The sequence below is a fragment of the Ascaphus truei genome, chromosome 1, assembly GCF_040206685.1.
Source record: "Ascaphus truei isolate aAscTru1 chromosome 1, aAscTru1.hap1, whole genome shotgun sequence".
Lineage (NCBI taxonomy): Eukaryota > Metazoa > Chordata > Amphibia > Anura > Ascaphidae > Ascaphus > Ascaphus truei.
Window position 1 is genome coordinate 337113937 of NC_134483.1, and position 24647 is coordinate 337138583.

General features: G+C 39.9%; 1 protein-coding gene across 11 annotated transcripts in view; it reads left to right on the plus strand.

Moving 5' to 3' along the window:
* The window catches only part of RUFY3 (RUN and FYVE domain containing 3), a 101930-nt gene extending 77796 nt beyond the window's left edge, over nt 1-24134 (plus strand). For 4 of the 11 annotated variants that reach the window (XM_075607808.1, XM_075607855.1, XM_075607827.1 and 1 more), the window contains 8 exons: nt 3771-3938; nt 7638-7735; nt 11103-11222; nt 15698-15827; nt 16819-16898; nt 18279-18306; nt 20087-20161; nt 21763-24134. In XM_075607808.1, coding sequence (XP_075463923.1) covers nt 3771-3938; nt 7638-7735; nt 11103-11222; nt 15698-15827; nt 16819-16898; nt 18279-18306; nt 20087-20161; nt 21763-21906 — 843 coding nt within the window. In that variant the 3' untranslated portion in view covers nt 21907-24134. Of the gene's footprint in view, nt 1-3770; nt 3939-7637; nt 7736-9167; nt 9880-11102; nt 11320-15697; nt 15839-16818; nt 16899-18278; nt 18307-20086; nt 20162-21762 lie in introns of those variants that run through there. The other 7 variants (XM_075607865.1, XM_075607875.1, XR_012802609.1 and 4 more) reach the window with 6 other exon arrangements.
* The last annotated feature ends 513 nt before the right edge of the window (nt 24135-24647 follow it).

The window sequence follows — 24647 nt, forward strand, 5'->3', positions numbered from 1 at the left end:
ACGCACGCACACACCCTGAGTGACGCACGCACAGACCCTGACTGACGCACGCACACAAACCCTGACTGGCGCACGCACACAAACCCTGACAGCCGCACGTACACACACTGAGAGCCGCACGCACACACACCCTGACTGGCGCACGCACACAAACCCTGACTGGCGCACGCACACACACCCTGACTGGCGCATGCACACACACCCTGACTGGCGCACGCACACACACCCTGACTGGCGCACGCACACACACCCTGACTGGCGCACGCACACAAACCCTGACTGGCGCATGCACACAAATCCTGACAGCCGCACATACACACACTGACAGCCGCACGCACACACACCCTGACTGACGCACGCACACAACCTGACTGACGCACGCACACACCCTGACTGACGCACGCACACACACTGACGCACGCACACACTGACTGACTGACGCACGCACACACACACACACACTGACTGATTGACGCACTGACTGACACACACACATACATACTGACGCACGCACACAACCCCTCACAGCCGCATGCACACAACCCCTCACAGCCACACGCACACATACATAGACTGACGCGCGCACACACACACACACTGACTGCTGCACACACACCCACTGACTGCTGCACACACACACACTGACTGCTGCACACACACACACACACACTGACACACACACACTGACACACACACACACACACACACACTGACACAAACAAACACACACACTGACACACACTGACACACACACACACACACTGACACACACACACACTGACTGACACACACAAACACTGACTGACTCACACACACACACTGACTGACGCACGCGCGCACACCCCCACACCCACACAGACTGACGCGCGCGCGCACACACACAATGAATGGTACACACACACACACTGACACACACACACAGACACACACACATACACTGACACACACACACACACACACACACAGACTGACACACACTGACTGACACACACACACACTGACTGACACACACACTTACTGACGCGCGAGCGCGCACACCCCCACACCCACACACACACACTGACTGAATGACTGACTAACTGCCGCACGCACACACTGACTGACTGAGGCACACACACACGCACACACTGACTGTGTGTGTGTGTGCGTCAGTCAGTCTGTGTGTGTGTTTGTGTTTCTGCGTCAGACTCACTGACGCGCGCGCACACACACTGACTGACGCACACACACTGCATGAAGCTGTAAAGGAGGGAGGGGGGGAACTGGATTGATGTGAATGGGGGACAAACAGAGAGAGGGGGAGGGGTGAGGAGAGAGAGAGGAGCGGGAATATTACATCCCGGGCAACGCCGGGTCTCTCAGCTAGTATAAAATAAACGTAAAGAGAGGGTGCATACCATTCAATGATGGATACAAAAAAAGGAACAACAGGACAGTCACTCTTATACTCCCAGAAAGTGAATATATATATCATTTACGTGAATCACTATCCGTATTTGAAGTGTGTGTGTATATAAATATATATATACATACAAATGAGCATACAGTAATATTTCCATTTGCTATTTGCCTTGCTATGGAGGGTTTTTGTCACTTTTTTACTCACATAACTTCACATATACATACATATATAATATATAATATATATAATATATATAAATATATATATATATATATATATATATATATATATATATATATATATATATATATATATATATATATATATATATATGCAGTGGAAGTGTATTGTGTGTATTTACCTACACACTCACTCCACATTTCAGTAACATACATATACATCTAAATAATATTCACATATACACGTTTGCTATAAATGGAATTATTACAATTTTACATTATATACACGTGCAATGAATGGAATAAACACTGTAATAAGTTTGAAATCGCCTATCCGAGCTGCTATGCATGCAGGCTGATCCCTTTTCTCCAGCTTCCTTGAATGCTATGAGGAAGATCATGTGACCAGATGCTAGTGCACGTTTAGAGAGAGGGAGGGCAGTGCTGACAAAGGGGTGTGCCTGGGTTTGTGACAGGACATGAAGGGGCAGTGCCTAAGCAAATGCTTGTTAAAATAGAATACAAGAAAATTGGTCTTTCAAAGTTGTTTTTTTAAAAACAGAAAATGCTAAAAGTATTATTTCTTACTACAGAACTGATTTATTAAAAAAAACACACATGCAGGATATAGACTGAACTGCAGCTTTAAGGGGTCTGATCGTTTTCCCCACATAAAAAAAATTATATTAAGTTTGAAATAATTAATAAACTGTATACTTTATGCTCATTCCCAGTTTTATGATCCACAACGCTTTTGTCCCGCGACATATATTGACACGTTTTGCACTTCCCACAACAGAAATTCCCTATGGGTTTCGTTAGAAAATGTTTGTTAGTATCAATCACATTCTGTTTCTTTAAAGCACTGGGAGCTAAAAATGCTTTTCACATGTTTAGCCCTCCTAAACACTACTTTTGGTTTAGTAGGAATTCTTTGACCCAATAAAGGGTCCATTTTAAGAATATCCCAGCGCTTGCCGATATTTTTCCTGATTTTGTTCTCCCGTTTACAGAAGTCGGCAATAAACATAGGTGTTTTCTGGAATTTTGAGTGTGTATCCTTTTCCTTGGGTATTAACATTGTCTCCCGTTTAGTTCTTCTACTTCTGGTAATCGATTTCTCCACTAACTCTTGCTGTAACCCTTATCAAAGAATTGTTGTTTTAACATGTCGGACTGTTGATCAAAATCTGAAATTGATGAACAATTCCGCCGCAATCTCAAAAATAGTATTTGGGCTATGTTCTCCACTGAGAATTATATTTTTGTCATTATCATTCAAATAAATAGTGAATGCCTCTAATTCTTCTAAAGATCCCGATCAGATGACTAAAATGTCATCAATAAATCTTCTGTAGTATTGAATATACTTCCTAAATTTATTTTCTTTCCATATATAATCACTCTCCCAAAGACCCATGAAAAAACCCGTATAGTTAGGGGCTAAGCATGTGCCCACCATGGCAGTCCCATTGGTCTGGATATAATACCTGCCTTCAAACAGAAAATAATTATGATTAAGTATATATGTAATACTGTTAATGATACATTTCTGTTGTAAATCAGTCAAAATATCCTGTTGATAAAGAAAATATACTACTGCTTCGATCCCTTGTGTGTGACTTATACAAGTGTATAGTGAAGTGACATCAAACGTGACCCAAATGAAATGTGAATGTCATTTAATAACCTGTAAAGAATTAAGAACATCCATAATGTCTCTTAAATAGGAGGGGAGTGCACAAGTGTTTGTTTAATTTTTGTTGTTGTTGGTTTCTTGAAAGTATATTAAATACATCTCAAAATAGGAAACATCTGAAGCAATGATGGATAAGATAATGTGCCTAACGGTGCATCTGAGTCAGCATACTGTAGTTTTAAGAAACATTAACCGTTTGAACTTTGCTTTCAGTAGCATCATTCCTATTCAGTCAATGTTTAATAACCGGATTGTGCTATTTTGGGTTTTCTGTAATACTGTTTTGACATTTTTGTTGAACTGTGGTAGTAAATAATGTTACTTTACAATATTTTTTCATGTGGCTTTTGGAAGTTTATACCAACACTCCATTCTAATTTAAAATGAAAGCAGTACTATGCTGTGGTTTTATTTTTAAAAATGAAAAGAACAAAAATTAACTAGAGGGTCTTTTGAATCAGGAATGATTACCCTCATCTGTCTCTCTTAGGATGTGGAGAAAGAACTAGAAGTGCAGATAGGAATGAGACAAGAGATGGAGCTGGCCATGAAGATGCTGGAGAAGGATGTATGTGAGAAGCAAGATGCGCTGGCAGCGCTCAGACAGCAGCTCGATGATCTCAGGGCTTTAAAGCATGAACTGTCCTTTAAACTGCAGGTCAGTAACAAGAGTTTAAGAAAAACAGGTTTTGTGCTCATGGCTCTTGTGTATACAGTGCATGCATTGAATTTGCACTTCAAGGAGATGGCAACACGTTGCTTTGCAAATTGCCACGGGCTATAAACTGTTACAAGAGCCTGGATGACAGGTTCACATCTCCTGTAATGTCACAGCTGCCCTTAACATCTGTAACCATAATGAAATGCCAACGTCCAGTCTAACGTAAGGGTGGTCTTGCGGACCATTTGAATGCTAATAATCGTGGCGGTCGGTGACAATCATACATGCTTAGATCAATATTTTAATAAATACAAATGATGTATTTAGCAATATAGATGAACCATGGTCTGAAAAGTAGCATATCACAAATCAATATCCAGCTGTGATCTACTAACACGGATAGAAAAAGCCACAGGCTACAAAAGGCACAATGTATCCACCATAATAATCCATGTGCACCAAGATCAAAGCCATGACTTTAGTGAGTCCTATTCACTAAAAAAAAGATGCACATGCCCCAAATACTGATGTATAGAATCAACTTTGACTCAGTGTTACCAAGTCAATTGTGGCATGATTGCTTAAATACATTTCACAAATTGAATAAAGCCATATTGTATTTGTATTTCCCTGTATCTTCCCATACACTATACCCAACTTGGCAAGAAGCAAAGTGTCACGTTGACTTTTGTCCATAGTGGAATTTGTGAAACAATGTGTGCTCCACCGTATTACAAGTCAGTTCCTTCCATGGATAGTAAACTGACTTGCGGTTCGCTTTATAAATCCTGTTTCGGAAATAACATTAATTTTGCAAATATATGCTGATTTGCCCAATAGAAAATCATTTTTATTTTTAATGTTAAAAAAAAAAAAAAAAAAATTGCCTTGGAACCTACATTTACACCTGTAGAAAAAGACCTGGGATTAAATTAAGTCTAAGGCTTTCTAGTAGTTTAGTAGAAGTGAAACATTTTTAAAGCTTTAAACAAAGCCTGGCAAACAGATCCTAATACCCTGGCAGCCAGCTTTATTCCTCCCGCTTGTGTTCCTGCCCCGTGTTGGTCCTGCTCGCCTACCACTATAAGTTCTCAGTAGGTTTCGGTTGTAGGGCTGGATGGGTGTCCTCTCTAGACTCCAACACGCGTTCTAGTGCTGAGTTTCTTGGTGAGTAGCCCTGTGTTGCGAAAGGTGTGCACAAGTTCCTTCATAACCAATGAGGGTTACTAAACACACAGATACCAAGTAAGCTCATATAAACCCCAAAAATTACCACAAAATATATATATATATAACATCGCCGGAAGAAGAGATCAGTGTATCTCGAAAGCTCGCACAAATAAAAGCATTTCGTTAGCCACAGAACGGTATCATGTATTTATTTTTTGATTTTATATATATATATATATATATATAGATTATATGTATATATATGTATATATATATATATATAGTATGTATATGTGTCAAAAGGAGTGCTACTTAGCGTGGCACTGTATACTACAAAAAAACAAAACACAAAGGGAGCCTAGAGCTACTTCCAATATGGCAAAAATACACAGTGAAATACATATATAAATATATATATATCTTGATAAAAGGGTCATTTAGTTTAACCCTTTGGCCAAAGCATTATAAGCCTGCGAGCCACTTCAAGGCATGACAATAATATCGCAGGTCCTAACACTAACTGAATGAAAAGACCTGTACATATGGAAAGTGGGGAGGGGCGAGCGCAAAACCTGGGGAGGAGGGGCCACTGACCTCCAAAACAGCTGAGACCAGCTGGACAAAGTTAATAAACACACAGATACCCAGTAGGCTCATAAACCCCAAGTATTACCACAAAATATATATATGTATATAAGTGTCAAAAGGAGTGCTACTGAGCGTGGCACTGAATACTACAAAAAACAAAACACAAAGGGAGCCCAGAGCTACTTCCAATATGACATATGAGGTATATGTTATGTTTTAAGAGTTCCTAATCTGTTGTCTGTGTTTGTGTTGTGGTCATCAAAAGCCATATTTTGCTTACAGCGGTGTTAGATCGCAATGAGGATGTTATCAGTTATGGCTGTGTGAGGCTCACAATATTTTCTAATTTATTCATTTGTAATGAGGCAAAGTGAGTTGAGTAGAAATAAGAAAGTAGTTGAGATGTAATAAATAGAAAAAGAGAGGTACGGTTGAGAACTGCGGAAAAAAACGGTCTGGAGGCTGGTAAAAATTACTTATTTATTAGGCATGATGCCAAACCACATCCATACAGGTAATAGTTCACTGACGCGTTTCCTGCCTCGACAAAACTTTATCCAAGAGTGACTTGGGTGAGTGTTCAGAAGTAAACCCTTATATAGGCACCTCCTTGTCTACACAGAAACACCTTCTCCGCCCCTGTTCCGACTAATTGCCAGAGATCAGGTAATGTCTGCTGGGATTGACCAATAAGGGTAACTGGGAAGTAGCTTGAGGGTGGTCTAATTATAAGAGAAATACCAAATTAACAAAATATACAATGGTTAAAAAACACATACATGTAAATCATTGTTCAGTATCTGATTACTCATTATACCAATATTATCTCTCCAAACATGCAGAGATCCGTGCTGATACATGTAGAACATTGCAATAAGGCTCCTACTGTATATGTATTCAGCATTTAACCAAGTAACACATTCCTCAACAGTTCCTGAGCAAAAGGATACAATATAGCAATCAAAGACCAAACACCATAATAGCTGAACATACAAGAAACAAACAAACACTGACAGAAATACCTATAGAAACATAAAAACATGTATCCACATATAATATAAAGTTCTATTGACAAATACCATAAACAACTATTCCCTTAAATCTTGCTAAATATAGAGATATCCACATAGATCATGTATTGTTATACAGGTGTAAATTTAATCATTACACTTCACAAACAATTGTATATCCTAGATGTAGCTGAAAAGATAATAATAATAATAATAATAATAATAAGGACCAAGGTAGTGTATCTTGAAACCAAAAAATTACTAGTACTATTCATAAATAGACCCTATTGCCTGACTTCATGGATGGACCTGTGTGTTTTATGTAATCCCAATTTATATCCAACGCCTACATCATTGGTGTCAAAAAGTTTCTCTTATATGTGGGTTCATCTATCAACAAAACCCAACACATATAATTCCATAGGAGGCCCTATAGGAATATCAACATCACTATATGTATAGTATGTAGGAACACATAATCTCCAAAACACACAAGACTGCCCATGATGGAATCTATAAATGATCTAACCAGACATCTTAATTACAGGAAAAGTGAACACATTTTTCTGACAAGGATAGAACAGGATAAATATGAAAGTCATTACTCATGTGACGTTATAGAAAATGTGTGAGCTCCCAGAGATGTAATAAATGACTTTCTTTGCTTTTGGTTCTGACCATTTTTTTCATGTAAGTCTATATCGGAGAGTAGTCCTTTAGACATTGCAGCTGAACGAAGATCAATGAGCGTTCATCGCCATCATACCACAATTGAGAACCTTAACTCAAACTATATTAGCCTTCATTTGTTTCTTAACAAATTCCATATGTGCAGAGACGTTCCAGGCATCCGGGAAAGTTATTCTACAGTTTCAGCACCGGAGGAATTATTGATGTTTTGAAAGTCACTCTTTTCCTGTCCTTCCAGAGCTCCGACCTCGCAGTGAAACAGAAGAGCGAGTTAAACAGCCGCTTGGAGGAAAAGACCAATCAGATGGCTGCCACTATAAAGCAGCTGGAGCAAAGGTAAAGTTACAAGTGTTCCCTACAATATAAACATTGTGTCAGGTTATACACACTACGATGTATTGGGAAGCTCCATCACTAAAACTCTACTCATCGTGGTGTCTTAATTACATTGTTTCTTTCTTGTAACACAATCTTATATGGGCTCCCTTTAAGATTACATACACTGCGATATATGGCTGTCACTTAAGTAATGGGATGCTTGACCATTCGTAAGATTATACACAATATGATCTGTTGCCAGGATGTGCACAGGAAAAAGCAGCAGAGAAACCGCACTCCTTCCCGGCTTCAGTAACACGATTTGTAGAAGACTATCCAGATTCCCTTCACACAGGACACCGTATACTTGGATAGTGAAGAGAAAATATACCTTTTATGAAAGGCCGTGTACGTCGCTCTGCGGTGTGGCATGTTCCTTTACAAATAAAGGTAACTTTTCTCTTCACTATTATACGGTGCCCTGTGTGAAGGGAATCTGGATATTCTGCTACAAACCGTGAGTGTTACTGAAGCGGGATGGAGTGCTGTTTCTCTGCTGCCTGTGTATACAATGTGCGACCACACTTACAGAGACAAGCACCGTTCCATAACAAGAGACTACTTTTGACTCCATATTGAAGTATTTGGGACTCGTTCCTTTGTAAAGCCAGGATATGCAGTAAATGTGTAGTAGCATGGGCTATGCTTAAGATTAGGACCCATATTTACTAAGCAGTATTTTGCCATACGGCACCTTCGGGAGCTGTAATATACCTTTTATAGCTCATTGACTTGAATGGGCTGTGTAAGGCCGCGCTTATAGTGCTGGCGACGCGACCGATTTACGTCGCCACCAGTGAAAGTTGTAATTTGATTTGAAGCAACTGTCGCCAGCGACGTCACCAAAGGGGGCAGGCCGCGGTCTCTGATTGGTTTAGGGACAGTCACATGTGGCGACTGTCTCTAAAAAATGAAATAGACTCGGCTTCAAAATATTCAGACGCTCTATCGCTCCGTCGCTGCTGCATTTACTGCGCTGGCAACGGAGTAAATTGATTTGTTTTGGAGCGACGTCGCGTCGCTGGCACTATAAGCGCAGCCTAAGGCGTCTTGCAGCACCGGAAGGTGTCTTATGGCAGGGGACAGCTTAGTAAATATGGACCTATATGCATTGTGATGTGTTGTTTGAGCCACTCCTAGACACGCACGAATGCATAGTGACAGGGTGGCATGCACACTGTGCAGTTTCTCTTGGGACAGTGGTAAGAATCTTAGTGACTTGCATTGCGCTACACACGCTGCGTTATAAAATGTTATCACAACTGTATTATTTGCTTGATTAACTGATCTCTCTTTCTTGATGTTTTCTGTCTGTTTATTAATCATTTTACCCTTGTCCTTCATTCTGACTTTCTCTTTTGTTTTTTTTTGTTTTATAAAAAAAAAACAGTGAAAAGGATTTGGTGAAGCAGGCAAAAATCTTAAATAGCGCAGCAAATAAACTTATACCGAAGCATCATTAGGCGTTTAACAGTGGGCCGCCCAACACCCACTAACAGAGCAACTCAGTAGCAGGAGGGAGGGCGGAGTTGTGCCTTGTTAAAAGCTACTACATAGATGTTAAATGTTGCCTAACGTTGATTTGGAAATTGCTGCATTTTGAAGCCATGGCTACTTTGTTATGTTATCTCCTTTTCCCGCCCCCTCTCTATAGATGGAATATTTGTTAGAGGTCCCCAAAATATTTGCCAAATAAACTTTTTAAAACCACGTTTGTGTGCGTCTTGGTGGTATCAGGAAACGTGTAGGGGTGTGAGATGTGTAGTGGGTACGTCCCTACTGGAGTTCTTCCGTGTGTCACACTAACCCTGTCATGGAGACCCTTTGACGAAGAGGCAGGCACTATCTATTGTTTGAATAGGTTTTCAGAAGTGCTTTGAACTGACCTCATCAAAAGGTTAACGAACACAGCTGGTGCTGAAAGCGAACACAAGACATTGTTGGTGTGATGCCTTTTTTTTTGGCTAATTGAGATTGCCGGCCAGTATCAGTTTGGCAAAACGATCAAATTCACTAATAAGTGGATTAATAAAATATTCAACTCTAGTTGTAGATGAGTCATAGATTAGAATGTGTGTGTGTGTGTGTATACACAGTATATGTGTGTGTGTGTGTGTGTGTGTGTGTGTGTGTATATATATATATATATATATATATCTCAAATGGAAATATTACTGTATGCTCATTTGCATGTCTTAGACAGGTCTGCAGCCCCGCCTTTCACCATTATCACCCAGCACACAGCACTTCCACTGCAGCAAGGATTTGGGGAAATGACATGCAAATGAGTACACAGTGCCACCTTTTGCTTCAAAACCATATTACATGGTCCCCTATAAACTTATGCTTGCTGCATTGCACAGCCTGGGTTACGATGCATAGCCAGTAAACCTACCCACAGACAGCTGTTTCGACCTTAATATATATATATATGTATATATATTTCTAATATCCATTTAGGAAATGGCTGCACACTCAGTGTTCAGTATCTTACTAAGGGTGTCTGTGCTAGATAGAAAAAATTAAAGAAAAGACCAGAATGATCTAATTACCTGCACCAGACACAATAAATGCTTTGGCTGAGCACTGTGTAGTAAAATTGGAAATTCCACTTTTTACTAGAATATGTTGGTCACTATTTTATGAATATATTTAAACCTCTTCTTCACTTAACATTCATTGTTAGTCTAGTAACATTTACGTCATATAAACCTCTGCAGGGAGCCAAGCGTGTGCAGTAGAACACCAAAGCGCATTGTGAAAATGGTGAAATCTAGAGCAATACAAGTGAAACACGGTACTTCACATGAGGCTCAAATAACCGCAAGTTTCTTACTGTTTCTGAAGAGCCATAAAAATGTGCTTCGTATTAGCGGCGGTCAGACGGTTCGGTTTTTTACATTTCAGTTACCAGCCTGAAACATGACCTGTATTGAACCATTACATTTTTAACACACCATAATTCAAGATGTTGACTATAACCTTGGGTATCAAGTAACATTGTGCTCAATCATTTTAGACTTGATAACCGTAGTTGATCAAATCCTCACGACATGTCCGCTTTTGCCTGTTTCACCAACATTTTCCAATTGTGTCTGCTTTTCTTTTTTTTTTTTCATTTTCATTTTCATTGTTAATTTCTTTCTGTTAATTGATTTTTTCCTGTTCACGTTTCCTATCCATTTTAATATTCCCTCCCCCTGATTTTGGGTTCTGTACTTATTTTTGGTTGTCTGTTAGCGTCAGCCTCTCCCCTCCCCCCCCCCCCCTCCCCCACCACCATGGCTTTTGTTTTTTATCACAAGTTCATGTGGCTCAAATCCAGATTGCGACAGGCGGAGAGAGAGCGTCAGTCTGCCGAGGACGCAAACCGTCTCTTCAAGCAAGACTTTGGAGACAAGATTGAGAGCCTGCAGCTGGAAGTGGATCAGCTCAGGAAGCAGTGGTGAAGACATGATTGCTTGCTGTATTTCCCATCACACGCAGCAGGGATGCCATCTTGGTGTCTCTGGTGCCACCCATATGCATGGACTCTTTTGCAGGTGGTGATATCTTTCATTGGACCCACCAGAAAATTACTCTGAGATGTTGTGTACGAGCTTACAAGATTGTATAACTCTCCCTTTCTGCTGTCACAATTGACACAAAAAAATTGATCTGACAATTTTAAAAGTTCTTATTTTCTAATAGAAGGTATCACAACCTGCAAAGAATAAAGCAGCAATCCACCCCTGCTGTTTTTCTTATTATTTTATTAATCTTACCTGACCTTGGGAGTTCCCTGGAACCGCTCTGTGGTCCCACGTTTTCCGGGGGGCTCCCGCTTTCCGTTGCACCGGGCAGATATTCTGCCCCCTGGACACAAAATAGTAGCTGTCTCGCTCCAGCAGCCAATAGAAAGCTGTCACGTCACTGGAAGATGATGTGGCAGACTTTCCATTGGTGACCCTACATATTTGTAAAAAAAAGAAATCTCTGGCACAAACAAACTACAAATATCTCGGGAATAGGGGTGGCCCCCAGACTTTGTAGGACCATAAATCAGCTCCAGAAACTAAAAATACATTTTGGCCAGGATCGCTGCTTTATGAGTGTATTAACAATTATTAATGGGCATTCATTTAGTGTAAATGGTTGTGGCAGTCACGCTGTAGGTCTAGCAACAGGCACCGTTTTCAATAACTAAACAGGTTGTCTTTGTGATAATTATTGCTAGGTTGATTTGGTAAATTATGTATTAATTGGGGAAATCTTGAAAACCTGGCCTGTTTGAAGCCCTTGAGGACTTCGCTTTGCCAGTCCTGCATCTTTGTGTATAAACACTGTAGTATTTTACAGGATCAGTACTGCTGCAGTATGAGGTCCCTTGTCAATTTACTGTTAGGCTTCTTCCCTTTGTGTGAGCAGATTTAAGCTCCATTGGCAGGTGGCTTCACATAATATTAAATAGGGGTCTTTGGGGCTTATTCTAAATGAGCCAAATCAGTCAATCAAAATTCACATGGATAATTGTCGCTGCAGGATTGTCTTAGTATGGGCCCTTATATCCTTGGCAGTGTTAAATCTGAGTGCGTTCATGTATAACACCGACACATTTCATAACCAAGGCACCAAGGGCTGTGATAATGACAACACTATATTGTAAAACACCTGGAAGCTGGTATTCGTAATCATAAACCTCATTGTCTTATCCCTTGTAACATTAACAGTTTCCTAGTCTTGAAAGAAGTGAGCCATTTGTTCCATATTCACGACTTAGTAAGCTGCAGGAACAATAACAAATCCATTGTGTGCACCAATTACATTTTCCTCTACTTCTAAACATGGCTTCTTTTTCTTCCTTAGCATGAGGGCTAGTTGCCTACAAGACTGTCTTACTTTTAATAGCACGCAATTACTGGAAGGGCCTGCTGAGCTGTCAAACTCCCAACAGATCTAAAGAGGTTAAACAACTAGGTTAATCTACAGTATGTGCTATCAAAAGTTCTTAAATAAAATGTGCATCGAGTAGCAACCTGTCAAAATGAAGACAGGAAAAAGTGATGGCGCTTGATATTCCTCCTTTCACTAATAAAATATTTTGATAATCACCCCAATGAAATACTTGAATAATAAGAGAATTTGCTTTATTCTCAAGCAGGTATGTGGCTAGTAACTGGTGTGTGCGCGGCTGATGTTGAGCCGGAGACTCATGCATGGGAGTATACTCGCAAGTAGATGCTCACAGCTAAAGTAATGAGGGTCACATATACGTCGACACTCTTATTTAAAAGCTACTGCACTATTACCTCATCAAACACCTGTGGACCTGTCTGCAGTCCAGAGCTCCTTCGGGGTGTCACCTTGCATTAACCCTCATATAAGCCTTTACTGGCTAGATCTGTTGTGCAGTGCAAGCGCTCTGCCTGTCGCCAACTATACCGAACAGCAGAACTGTTCCGAAGTCACTCTTGAGTTTCTTACGTCATTATTTTTCTTTTACTTACTCTCCGGCACATTAACATTCATCATGCGATCCATGTCCACTGCATAGCTGTGATCGGCTTTGGGGATAAAGTAGATGCCACTAGTTCTATCCTCTTGTAGTAAAATGAAGGCGGTGAACACTTTAGCAAACCTTACATTTGTGTCATAATCTCACATTAGTGTCCTTTTTTTTAGGCACTAGTGCTTTTGGTGCTAGTTGCATTAAGTTTGCAAAATAGCATGGTGAACTGCTAGCATGGGACAGGGAAGGAGCCACCTAGAGTGCCAATTCCTTTTAATGAGGCAATAATAGTGACCACTTCCTGAAAGGCTATTACAGGTTTGCAAGGATCAATAAAATAAAGCAGGAGTACTGTGCAGATCACCACTCACAGGCCCAAGACACATCCTTTCATGTACTGTACGTCTGTCCTGTAGCCTGCACATTTTTATATCACTCTCAGCAGAATGCTACTGAGGGTTGATTTGTAAACGACCTCCTATATATGCACCCTGATCCATTCATTGTTATACTTCTATTAATTCAGATATATGAAAAGTAAGTGTGGTGAAACTCCACATTTTAAATAACATCAAATAAACTATCACCAGGCAGAATTGATCAAAGCAATAAGAGCATTACTGCAAACATTATTTCAGCCCTGCCAGTATTTTTACTGGTATTCATCTAGTGATCGAAGTGTGATGCTAAGAGGGGTACTGAGAACTAGAGTGCCACTGCTTCTTTTTTCACCGTACTAGCCTTCAACTTTTTGAATTCAACAATAAAAGATCTGAGTTTCTGCAAGTGTGGTGCAATTTTGGGCAAGACAAAGTGCAAATAAAAAATGGTATAGATTTTTTTTGCCCCAGGTTTGTACCACTTTTGCTTTGATATACATTCCCCTAAAATACCGTTTTCAAAATAATTTCCCAGTTCCTGTTCTTGCAGCATAATAATACCACATATTTTTTGACATACATTTTTTTTTTTAGATGTCTGCCCGGTTTGTAGACTGATTAAGGTCCAGGATCTATTCTTTCAATTCTTCTTTGATCTCTGTTTTCATACCAGAATTGATCATTACATTTGAGTTTTATTTGAAAATCAATTAGCCTGTATGACTTTTCAGTATCCACATGAAGAAGAGTGGCACTCCACATTCATTTAGACGCGGCATGAAAATGTATTTATTCTCCAACATTTCGGTTCAAGGCCTTGAGAGAGGTTCACTGCGTTGAACCAAAATGTTTTGAGGTTTGATACATTTTCATACCGAGTGCTACTCTTTTCTTCATGTGGATACTATGGGACACTTTGAGCTCTGATCCCGCAAGTATTATCATTTTTTTTGTACAAAGTGCAAATGTATTTTTTTCTTATGAGCACTTTTCAATATACAACATCGGTGATTTGAAACATTTAAATTAGGACTTGCCTGCTCGCGGTTTCCTCTCTTTTATATTTTACTTGCAATACCTTCAGACGGTGTAACACGGTGAGCCAGCATTTCTTAAACTGCGCTCAGGGACAAAAGGCCCCAACACATTTTAGGTAAACCTCACTAGTAGCCTGACAAGATAATGGGGCCTATTCTCATAGCTGCAAAGTTGTCACTGCCAAACGGTGCCGTTTGGCATGTTCAGAAGTAACGGAATGAAATGTGAGAAAAACCCCTGTTCTTTATTGAAAATTGCATCTTCTAAACCGCTTCTATAAAAAGTGACAAACCATACGGTTTACCAGCCAAACTTATTTATTTATGAAATGTTTTAACAGGAAGTAATACATTGAGAGTTACCGCTCGTTTTCATGTACTGTATGTCCTGACTCAAAACGCCCAGGATTGTACTTGCTTTAGAAGCACAATGACCAGAGGTGGTGCTAACTTCATCTCCAGTTTGATTTATGGGTTTTGCTCTCTGACAAACCCATATTTCAGGCTCGGGATGTAACTTGCAATACCCATCTCACCCCCTTTGAGGTGACGTGGAAAAAAAAATGCAAGTTTTTAGAAGCAGTTTGAATAACTGAGCTATTAGAATAGCAGTTGTCAAAAAATGCGCTGGCTTTTTTGGCAAACCGGTCGGATAGGCCGAACCAGAGTGAAACCGCTTCTAAAAAAACAAAAATGTTTTTACGTAGATTGGACATAATAATAGCAAAAATAATAATAATAGCAAAGCATGCCAATCCGACCGGAACGGGCTCTTTAGAAGCGGTTCGTCACACTTCGGAGCTACGAGAATAGGCTCCAAGGTCTTTTTACAAAACCTGTTGACAGTGAAAACTTAAATTCAATGCCAAGAAAGTCGATAACCTGATTAAGTTATGAGTAAATTCCCCTTAAAGTGCACTCTCCCTTCAGCCTAATAATAAGTCCACCTCCATTCAGGAAGGGACCTCTGTGCACAGGATTGCCAAAACAAGTCTATTTTTCTGATCTGCTCTAGTTCCCAACATGAGGTGGCATTGCAGAGGGAAAGAGACCGGCGCCTGCCTGGGCATCATAAACGATCTCCGGGAACTACAAACACGCCCTTGGGAAGCCAGCGCCCGCCTGAAAGAAACAGCATGAAAATGGTAATTCCGAGGTCTGATCGCCCACCTTTCATGTTCTTTTATTTGTACATGGCTCAAAATGAATGTCGATGCATAATTCTCTGCAATGTTATTACTATATCCTTATAGAGATGGGGTGACGGTGTGCAGTGTGATGGTAGTAGGGGGGTGGAGTACCTCTACTTCTGCTATGCGCGCACAGTTCACATTTGTTTTTAAAAATATGTATTTAATTTTATATAAATGTTTCTATAAAAATTTCAAAAAAGGGTGTAGAGGGCTATGTTCGAATTTATTAACTTTTGTACCACTACTTTTTTTTTTAAGACACTTGGATTACAAACAATAGGTGAATTGGTGATTGAGTTTTCTTTGAGCAAGCAATTTCTGATGCACAAAAATGAAACTTAGTTTTACATCCACATACATTGTTTATTGTGTTGAGCTTGTGTGTACACACACCAACGAAGACATTCAAGTGAATGGGCCATCGGGTCTCAACAGTGCTTAATAAATATGACCATTAATGAGCCCCAGGGACAAAGATTTTCATTTTTATTACCTAATGATAAAGAGCCATAGTAACTAAGTAGCGCTTAGCTAGAAATCACATTACGACCTATGCATTGCTTAGTAAACATGGGCCACAATTACTACCCAAGCTCATACAGAGGTTTCACTAGTATCAAATTAGATTTTCCTACTCGACAGCGGCCTTAACTACAAGGCACTTTTTCAAAATGAGAGTTTAAGTGTGTCTGCTTCTGTCACTGCTTATTCCATTCACTGGCACAGATTGAAAACGTCAGGTCAGTACGTAAGCGCACAAACGCAATTTAAAGTGAGGGTTCTGTGCGCCAAATTTGCCCCCAAAAAGGTAACTAAAAATCTTCGTATTGAATAGCTTATGGATGCGTGGTATAAGAGATAAACCGTGGTTACAGGTGTTTAGTGTACAGGGTCCTGCCATAAACGGAGTGCGAGTGCTAATCGTATTGATGTTTCCGTACAGGATGCAGAGCACCATGCAGTGGGAGAAGCTGTGAGAGCACAGAGAGCGGGGATTGCAAAGCACGAGTTTCAGATGAACAAGTATGTGTTACTTTCACTGAACAAAACCATGAAGACTGGCCTGGGGTTAATTAAAGGGGACCGCAATGGGCATATTAATGGAACAAGTAATGATACGCAGGTGCTAGCAGATAACCATTCTTCTGTGTTATAATGTACATCAATAAATTGCTGTTTACTACACGCCACATGGTAAACTCTGTGTGTTAAAATAAGATATTTTGTGGCTGGCGATACCACAAATGACATCACAGGTCCGTTTTATCACAGAGTCACCACTTAGTGACTGATCAAGCGTGGAACGCAGAACGCAATGTCCCCTCGCAAAATGATGTAAATACAATGTCACAAGGCCCCTGGGGTGCCAAGCCCCTGTGATGTAGTAACTACGTCCAAAGGGTTCATGGACCAACATATTAATCGTACAAGGCTTTCTTGGGCATAAGCCTTCCAGACTGCAGAGGTCTCTTCGTCAGATCTCGTCAGTCTCGAACGTTTATGTACACGAAAACCTTGTATCATTGATATGTTCATCCATTAAAGGGTATCACACCACACACAAAATACCTTACTCTTTCTGGGACCAATACGGCTACCAGCACCCTTTAGTGAAGATCTGTATATTACCCAAATATTTAATGCACAAAGAAATACACTAAAGCATAGAAAGTGGCAATGTTTTGGACCTCACCCAGGGTCAACATCCTCGTTCAACATTCAGTGTGCAATCTAGTATTTATTTTGCTTAGATGAAATGATTTTAAAGGGACCACTGTTGCTCTCCGTTGTAAATGCAGAAAGCATAATGTCTGTGTTCAGTCGTCACATTGTGGACAATGTGTAAAAGCTGCTGTCAGAGGGATTGAGTGATTTCTTCAGGGTTTTGCAGAGTAGATGTAATAACCTTAATTGGTATTTTATCAGGGAGGAGGCTGACAAATGAATCCCTTTTAGTGTAGACACCTTTTACTGAACCAACATCCAAGTTCTTCACAGATGTAATAGTGAGTAGAGATTGTTGAACCTTCCTGTTCTTTTCTGCATGTGTTCTTCTCCAGGGCTACTACAACTTTATACTACATTACATTTACAGCTGCGATACATGGAGAGGGATGGCCAGTATGTTTGCATTATATTGCAGGTCCACTGACCATTAAGTGGTTGAATGTTTCATTTCTGGAATGCACTTTAATGTACAAGCTGGGGATGTTTAGCATTTCACCGTTTTTATGCCAGAGAGAAATATAGATAGTAGTGTCAGCAACGGTAATGATTTCAGTAGCTTATATGCCAGTACAGTTATGGAATTATCTATGTTAGATGGATTGGGAGTAAAATAAGATGGCATGTATAATATGATATATTTCATGCATCTAAAATACTTTATTTTTTTCCTTCCAGTTCCCCATCAAGTAGATCTAAGTGTGAGGTTAGTAACTCTATTGTTATATCTACAGTAACTGAATGCATTAGACAGGTAAAAAGACACTTAGCAGAAAAAGGTGTTGCATGGCAATTTGTAACGTTTGTCCTGTCATTTAAAAAATGCATCACTGTTCTGCAAATTTGAGCCAAAAACTGAACTGCAGAAAAAGCAATGACAACAAATACAGAATAGATCAAACAACCCAAATTATTGAAGTAGTTTGTTTATCATAATAGTTATGAATGAGCTACTACCAAAAGTAAGTTGATTAATCAGCAAGGCAATGTGCTGTGTGATACAGACTAGTCATGTAGAAGGCAGTCTCACTCATTATTATCATTGTGACCTCATAGACTTCAGCTAGTTATATTTAAATGTCTTTTTTTATTTTTTTGATACTCTGCCAACAAATCTCATTTTTTGTGTGTCTCTTCTCGTGGTTTAATTTTGCATTATATTGAGAGCTTTTGTATCTATTATATGGTCCAATTCCATTACTAAATCTTTGATTTATGTAAGTAATATAAAGAATAAAACATTGTATAAAGTATAGAATATAAAGTAATATATGAATAACAGATAAAGGCTTAATCTAGAGCCACAGATTAGTACTATTTCAGGTTTGATTTCCTCATATTAAAAGCTCAGTATCTGTAGCTGGCATTATCCCTACCCCAGACATGTTTTGTGGTCTGTTGCCACTTTTTCTAATAGGCAATCTATAGAATAGCACACTGGTTTCCAAACTTATATTTGGTTAAGGAGCTCTATAATTTTATTGTGAAATTCTGAGGAACCCCAACCCTCTCCAATAGCGCGTCTAATATCAGATGCATTGTAAGGAGCCCCCAACCCTCTAATAGCGCGTCTGATATCAGATGCATTGTAAGGACCCCAACCCTCTCTAATAGCGCGTCTGAGATCAGGTGTATTGTAAATTCTTCTATATTTGGTACAATTTTCAAATTACCTGAAAATTGAAGGGAACCCTTAAGATAAGTCTGGGGAACCTCAGTTGAAAAACACTGGAATAGGATTTCACATTCACATTTTATTGTACTGAACATAGGGCATCCCATGCATGGTCTATTACATTTCGCCACGATGTCCTCCACGTGCCCGACCGCCCGCTCCAAGAACACAGGTCTGATAAGTGTATCTTTAAATGTCCTGCGCGGGACCACTACACTGCATAGACTGGCCGCTCTGACGCACCATCTTTAAATGTCCTGTTGGAGCGGCCGGTCTATGCAGTGTAGTGGTACCGCGTAAGACATTGAAACATGGACTTATCAGACCTGGCTTGTTGGAATAGGTGGTTGTGCGCATGGTGAAATGTCCAGCTGCCCTGCGGTGACGTGTCCCATTCATGCCAAGGCGGCCACAATACACTGTCTACACTGCCCCTCTAGTGTCCTGAGTGTTGAACAGGGCACTTTGCCTTTCCCAAGCCATATAAATGCTTATGAATCAGAATTTATTTGAACATGGCCTAGCAATAAAATAATAACATTCTCAAATACAGAGATTTCTCCTTTTTGGTTCGTATTAGTGACTTTTGAAAAGGTATTTCTTTGACAACTGCTGGTGGTGTATTGTTAACTCTCATGTGACAGCTGTTTCCCTAATAGCTGATCTATAGTTTTAAATAAGCTAGTTCTACATGGAAATGCACGCCATCTTTCTGACACTGCACATAGGCAATGCTATAAAAGGTTGGTGGCTGCATAAATAAATGGTAATACACGTAACAATAAAAATGATCTTCTTAACCTTTAATTAGGATGAAGACTCAGAAACTAGAATTCCTCAAATGTGCCAACTGTGTCGATCAGAAGCCAGCATCACACTTCCAAAGGTAGTTCCACCGCAGTACAGAACAATACAACTTCTCTACATAGAACACAAGGCCTAATCATCCTTTATTACCCAATGGATTTGCAGCACAAGTTGCTAAAGGCATCACGCAAGACAGATTTAGGATCACCGTTGTTTACCATATGTCTAAATGTGAAATAAGCTCCGTTAAAAATGCATTTAACAGAACACCAAATTAGGATGTATTCATTATATCAGGGATGGCCAACTCCAGTCCTTGAGGGCCACCAGGTTTTCAGGATATCCCTGCTTCAGCACAGATGACTCAGAAAGATGTAGGGATATCCTGAAAACCAGACCTGTTGGTGGCCTTGGAGGACTGGAGATGGTCACCCTTGCATTATATACTAAATAAGAAAAAGAAAACGCAGTTAGGGCAATCGCCCACCCAATGAGTGATTTATGGAATTAATGTGATAATACTAATACTTCTTAGTATATATAGTATAATAGGGTATTAGTACAATCTCTATAAGCTCCGTGGTTGTGTTCCCTCCAGAGCAATCAGTGAGGCCGTCGGGTCTCTCAGCTGATTCACGCACACGAGCAGGGAGCCGCAACAGTGTTACAAATATTTCAACTGCGGTGTAGGAAGAGTCCCTGCGCGTGCATGTACTATGCCGACGCACGTTTTGCATGACGCCTTTCAAGGCATGGGGGCATGTGCATGTGTTCCGAGTGGTTAATAGTTCCTGCAATTAAGCCTTTATCCATGTAAAGGGCTTATCAATGTATTCTTAATACTATTGTCAGAGTAGGGTTGTACTGATAGCCTTACTTGACACATTTAATCCAGGTACCTATCCTAGTACCTAGTATTGATCATTACTGTGTCGTTGTTCGGTTTTAATACCCTTTTATTTTATATTGAATTATTAAATCCATAAATCACTCATTGGGTGGGCAAGTGCCCTAACTGGGTTTTCTTTTTCAGTATATTATGGTTACTTATTTTCGTGCGTGTGTGCGTGTGTATCACCCTTGCATTATATAGATATATGGCTGAGCAATGTAGTAGTAAAGAGAAGTGTCCTGTTGTGATCTTAAATTCGTAATCTATAAGTGCCAAAGTAGCCGATAGGACTGTTTTCAGACAAAATTCCCCATTGAGACATTTTAGACCAAAATTCCCCATTGATTTCAATCTGCCATGTCTGCACATATAGTATCAGCCCCGTAGTTACCAAAACAAGACATTATTTTGTGCACCCATGTGCAAGCCAGACCCTTTGTCATCCTATTTTCAGGATTCACCATAATGAGGAGGGGGGACGGAATGAATGGTGGGTTTTGTATTGATTGACTAGTGTAAACTTTCTAATTCCTCTGCCTGACCACAAATACTTGCGCTCAATGACTGAAGCTGTTCCAGGCATCACTTCAATGTTTAGTTCTATGTGCGTTGCACTTATACCTATTTTGTTTCATCCCTGTTCTGCAAAGTACAATGCACATGTTTGACTCACAATAAATAAAAGTACAAACACAATAGTAATAGAATTTGATGCACCCAGTATGCACTACCAGTTACATACTGTACTTTATACAGTTCATTGAATGTATTGTCTTTCTCCTTTGCAGAACGAGTGCAGGAACTGCAGAGGACTATTTTGTTCCACATGCTCGGCAAACGAGCTTCCTCTTCCCTCTTCCATTAATCCTGAAAGAGTTTGTAACCCATGTCACAAACGATTAATAGAGCAATACTCCAGCAGTCCATCCTAAGAGGCGCAGTGTGCTCCAGTGGCATCCAAGGACAATGTGCTGTATCCAATAGAAGTCCTCACCACCTTTTTTTGCCGAGTCCTGCTGGCCCCGAAGAGTGGTTTCATCCAGCAACATGATACAATACCATCCCATGGTTCACATGGTGTGCAGCCATTGCAAAAGACCAAATACACGGAAAAACTATAAACCCATGTGCATATCTATAGGTCTCCGTTCAAATATCTTGACTTTCTCTTAGTAACAAATGTATTTGAAACAATGTTGATTGCTATATTGTATTATGCATTTTTCTGCTGTTAAAGCAGCAAACTGCAAAAAAAATAGTCAATTGTTTTTCAACATGATTCCCGGGGGATCTTCAGGATCTGAACTGCTCGACTTTGTGTATGTGCATCCGTGTGTAAAAAAACAATATGGCTGCCCGGTATCAGCCAATAGGAAAGTGTTGGTGTTGCGGCTTCCTATTGGTCCACTGATCCCGGAAGATTTGGTTTCTCCAGTAAAGGGGCACCAGCGAGTACGCTGGTAATTATCCCAGGAACCAGGGGGAAATAGTGAGGTTCAGCACAGAACTCCGCCTCCAGTTTATGTAAAATCAGGGGGGGGGGGTTAAATCTGTGGCAGGATTTTCCATGAAATTATAAAGACCACAGATGTAGGTTACCATCATATAAATCTGCCATGTAATTTCTCATCCCAACAAAGCGGTTTAGAAAGCCACAACTAGAAGTAAAATAAACCATTTATTTATTGTTCTCTGTGAAATTTCTAGGGAATACCATCTGTGGTCTCTTGCCCAGTTCCCAGACATGCAAGTATGTGAATGCTATCCAACAACATATTGACCTTCATAATCAATGGGACACGATCATGTCATTAAAAAAAAAAAATGTGTGTGTAGCACTTAAGTAAAATGAAACGGTAACGTGCAAAATAATTTCAAATGAGGGGGGTGATTTGTTTTTTTTTGTCCATTGCATCTCTTGTTTAAAGCTTTTACAAGTCCCCAGCCAGGTTCAAAACATCTTTAGAGTTCGGATATCAGAAGCTGCCAAAGTGAATTTAGAACAGGTGGCGTGGCTAAGCTCCTGACTTGCGGGCGCTTTGCTCTGATCTGCTGTCTCAGCAGGCACCTGGCTTACTTATCATGGGGATGTTCCATGTTGCCTTAGTTCCAGCATAGAAAAGCTAAGAATGTCATTAACCTCTTCATCACCAAAGGATTTTGCAGTGTGCCGGTGTTACAAGTCCCTCTTACAGGGAAGACCAAAGAATGTATTTTGTGCAAATGGATATTTTTGTTACATTTTCTGTTAAATGTTGCATTTGATTTGTTGTTTTGGGCACTACACTGGTTTTGTATGAAATAATGATTCAATGATTTTATTGTGGTATTTAAACCTGACATCGTAGGCTATTTTACTCTTTAGTAATCTCAAAAGGTAATTACAATTACTCTTCCAATATTAATTTTGTGGGTGGCGGGATCTGCTATAAACTCTCAGGGGAATAACAGTAATGGGTTTTCCCCTCAATTTGTGGCAAAACAAAACACTTATGGGGAAGTGTCACTAAACTCCAATTAACGGCCATTCAAGGCAATGGAAGTTAACACAAGACTGGGCTCAGATTCCTCTTATCTGAATCTAGTGAATGCTGGCCTGTGTCTCTAGCACTTTTTTTACTCACTGAGCATTAACATATTCTTAAGACAATCATTTTCTTATCATAGATTTCTATTGTACAATTGAAAGGAAAAGGTCTTTGACAGAGACTTTTGCTGACCCAGTTCTTTGTATTGAACCTGTTTGGTGTAGAGGACTTTCAAATGGCAGTGGCCATCCTCTCCTGCACCAAATGGAATCATCTGAATCTTTTGCCCACTCCATGGACTGCAGATAACACAATGCTGTGTGCCGAGTGTTGTCTTCTGATGGGAAATGACTAATCCCTGAGAAGTACAACGCGAGCACATTAACCCTCCCATCACTGGTTTCACATTTGATACTTTCATATCATGCAGAACTGTTTTAGCTGTGATTTATATCAAAATGGCAGAGATTTGTGCTGAATGTATAAGGGGTGGTAAGTTATGGCCCTACACATACGGTTGTGTGTTCTGTAACTTAATGTAACATTCATTTCTTATTGTCTTCATCTACTCTGCTTCACTTCTCTGATAAGCTGCTAATGTATATTTCGTATTAAACTGGATATACAACTTATACTTGAGTTAATAATTGCTGTGTTAGTCATTGGTAACCGCCGAGTTCCACCTATGCTTTTCTGCTTTAGAACGACAGCACCTTGACTTTAATAATAAGTAAAAGTATTATTGGTAACAAAATGAATCCCTTTTACACTCTACTACTGCTTGAAAGTGTTTGTTTTTTACATTTGGCTTACAACTCCAGCAATTCTCATTGCGAAAAGAACATAGCTTGGAGACAAACATTTTATTGTAAACATGAAATCACCAAATCAAGATTACATAGTTCAAAGTGACCAGGTACTAGTCACTGCAGCTTCCAAGTAGCTAATTAAGAAGCACATGTCCAGTTTGTGAGTTTAGCATAAGTACTATACATGTAGCATGTGATACTACTCTGCAAACCTAGTGGGTTCCTCTTATAGCATTCAAAGGCCCAGATCCACAAAATGAATGGGAGCTGTGGTGTGCTAAAGCTTAGCACCCTTTTGTGGATCTGGACCAAAGTGACTACTTAACTCTATACATG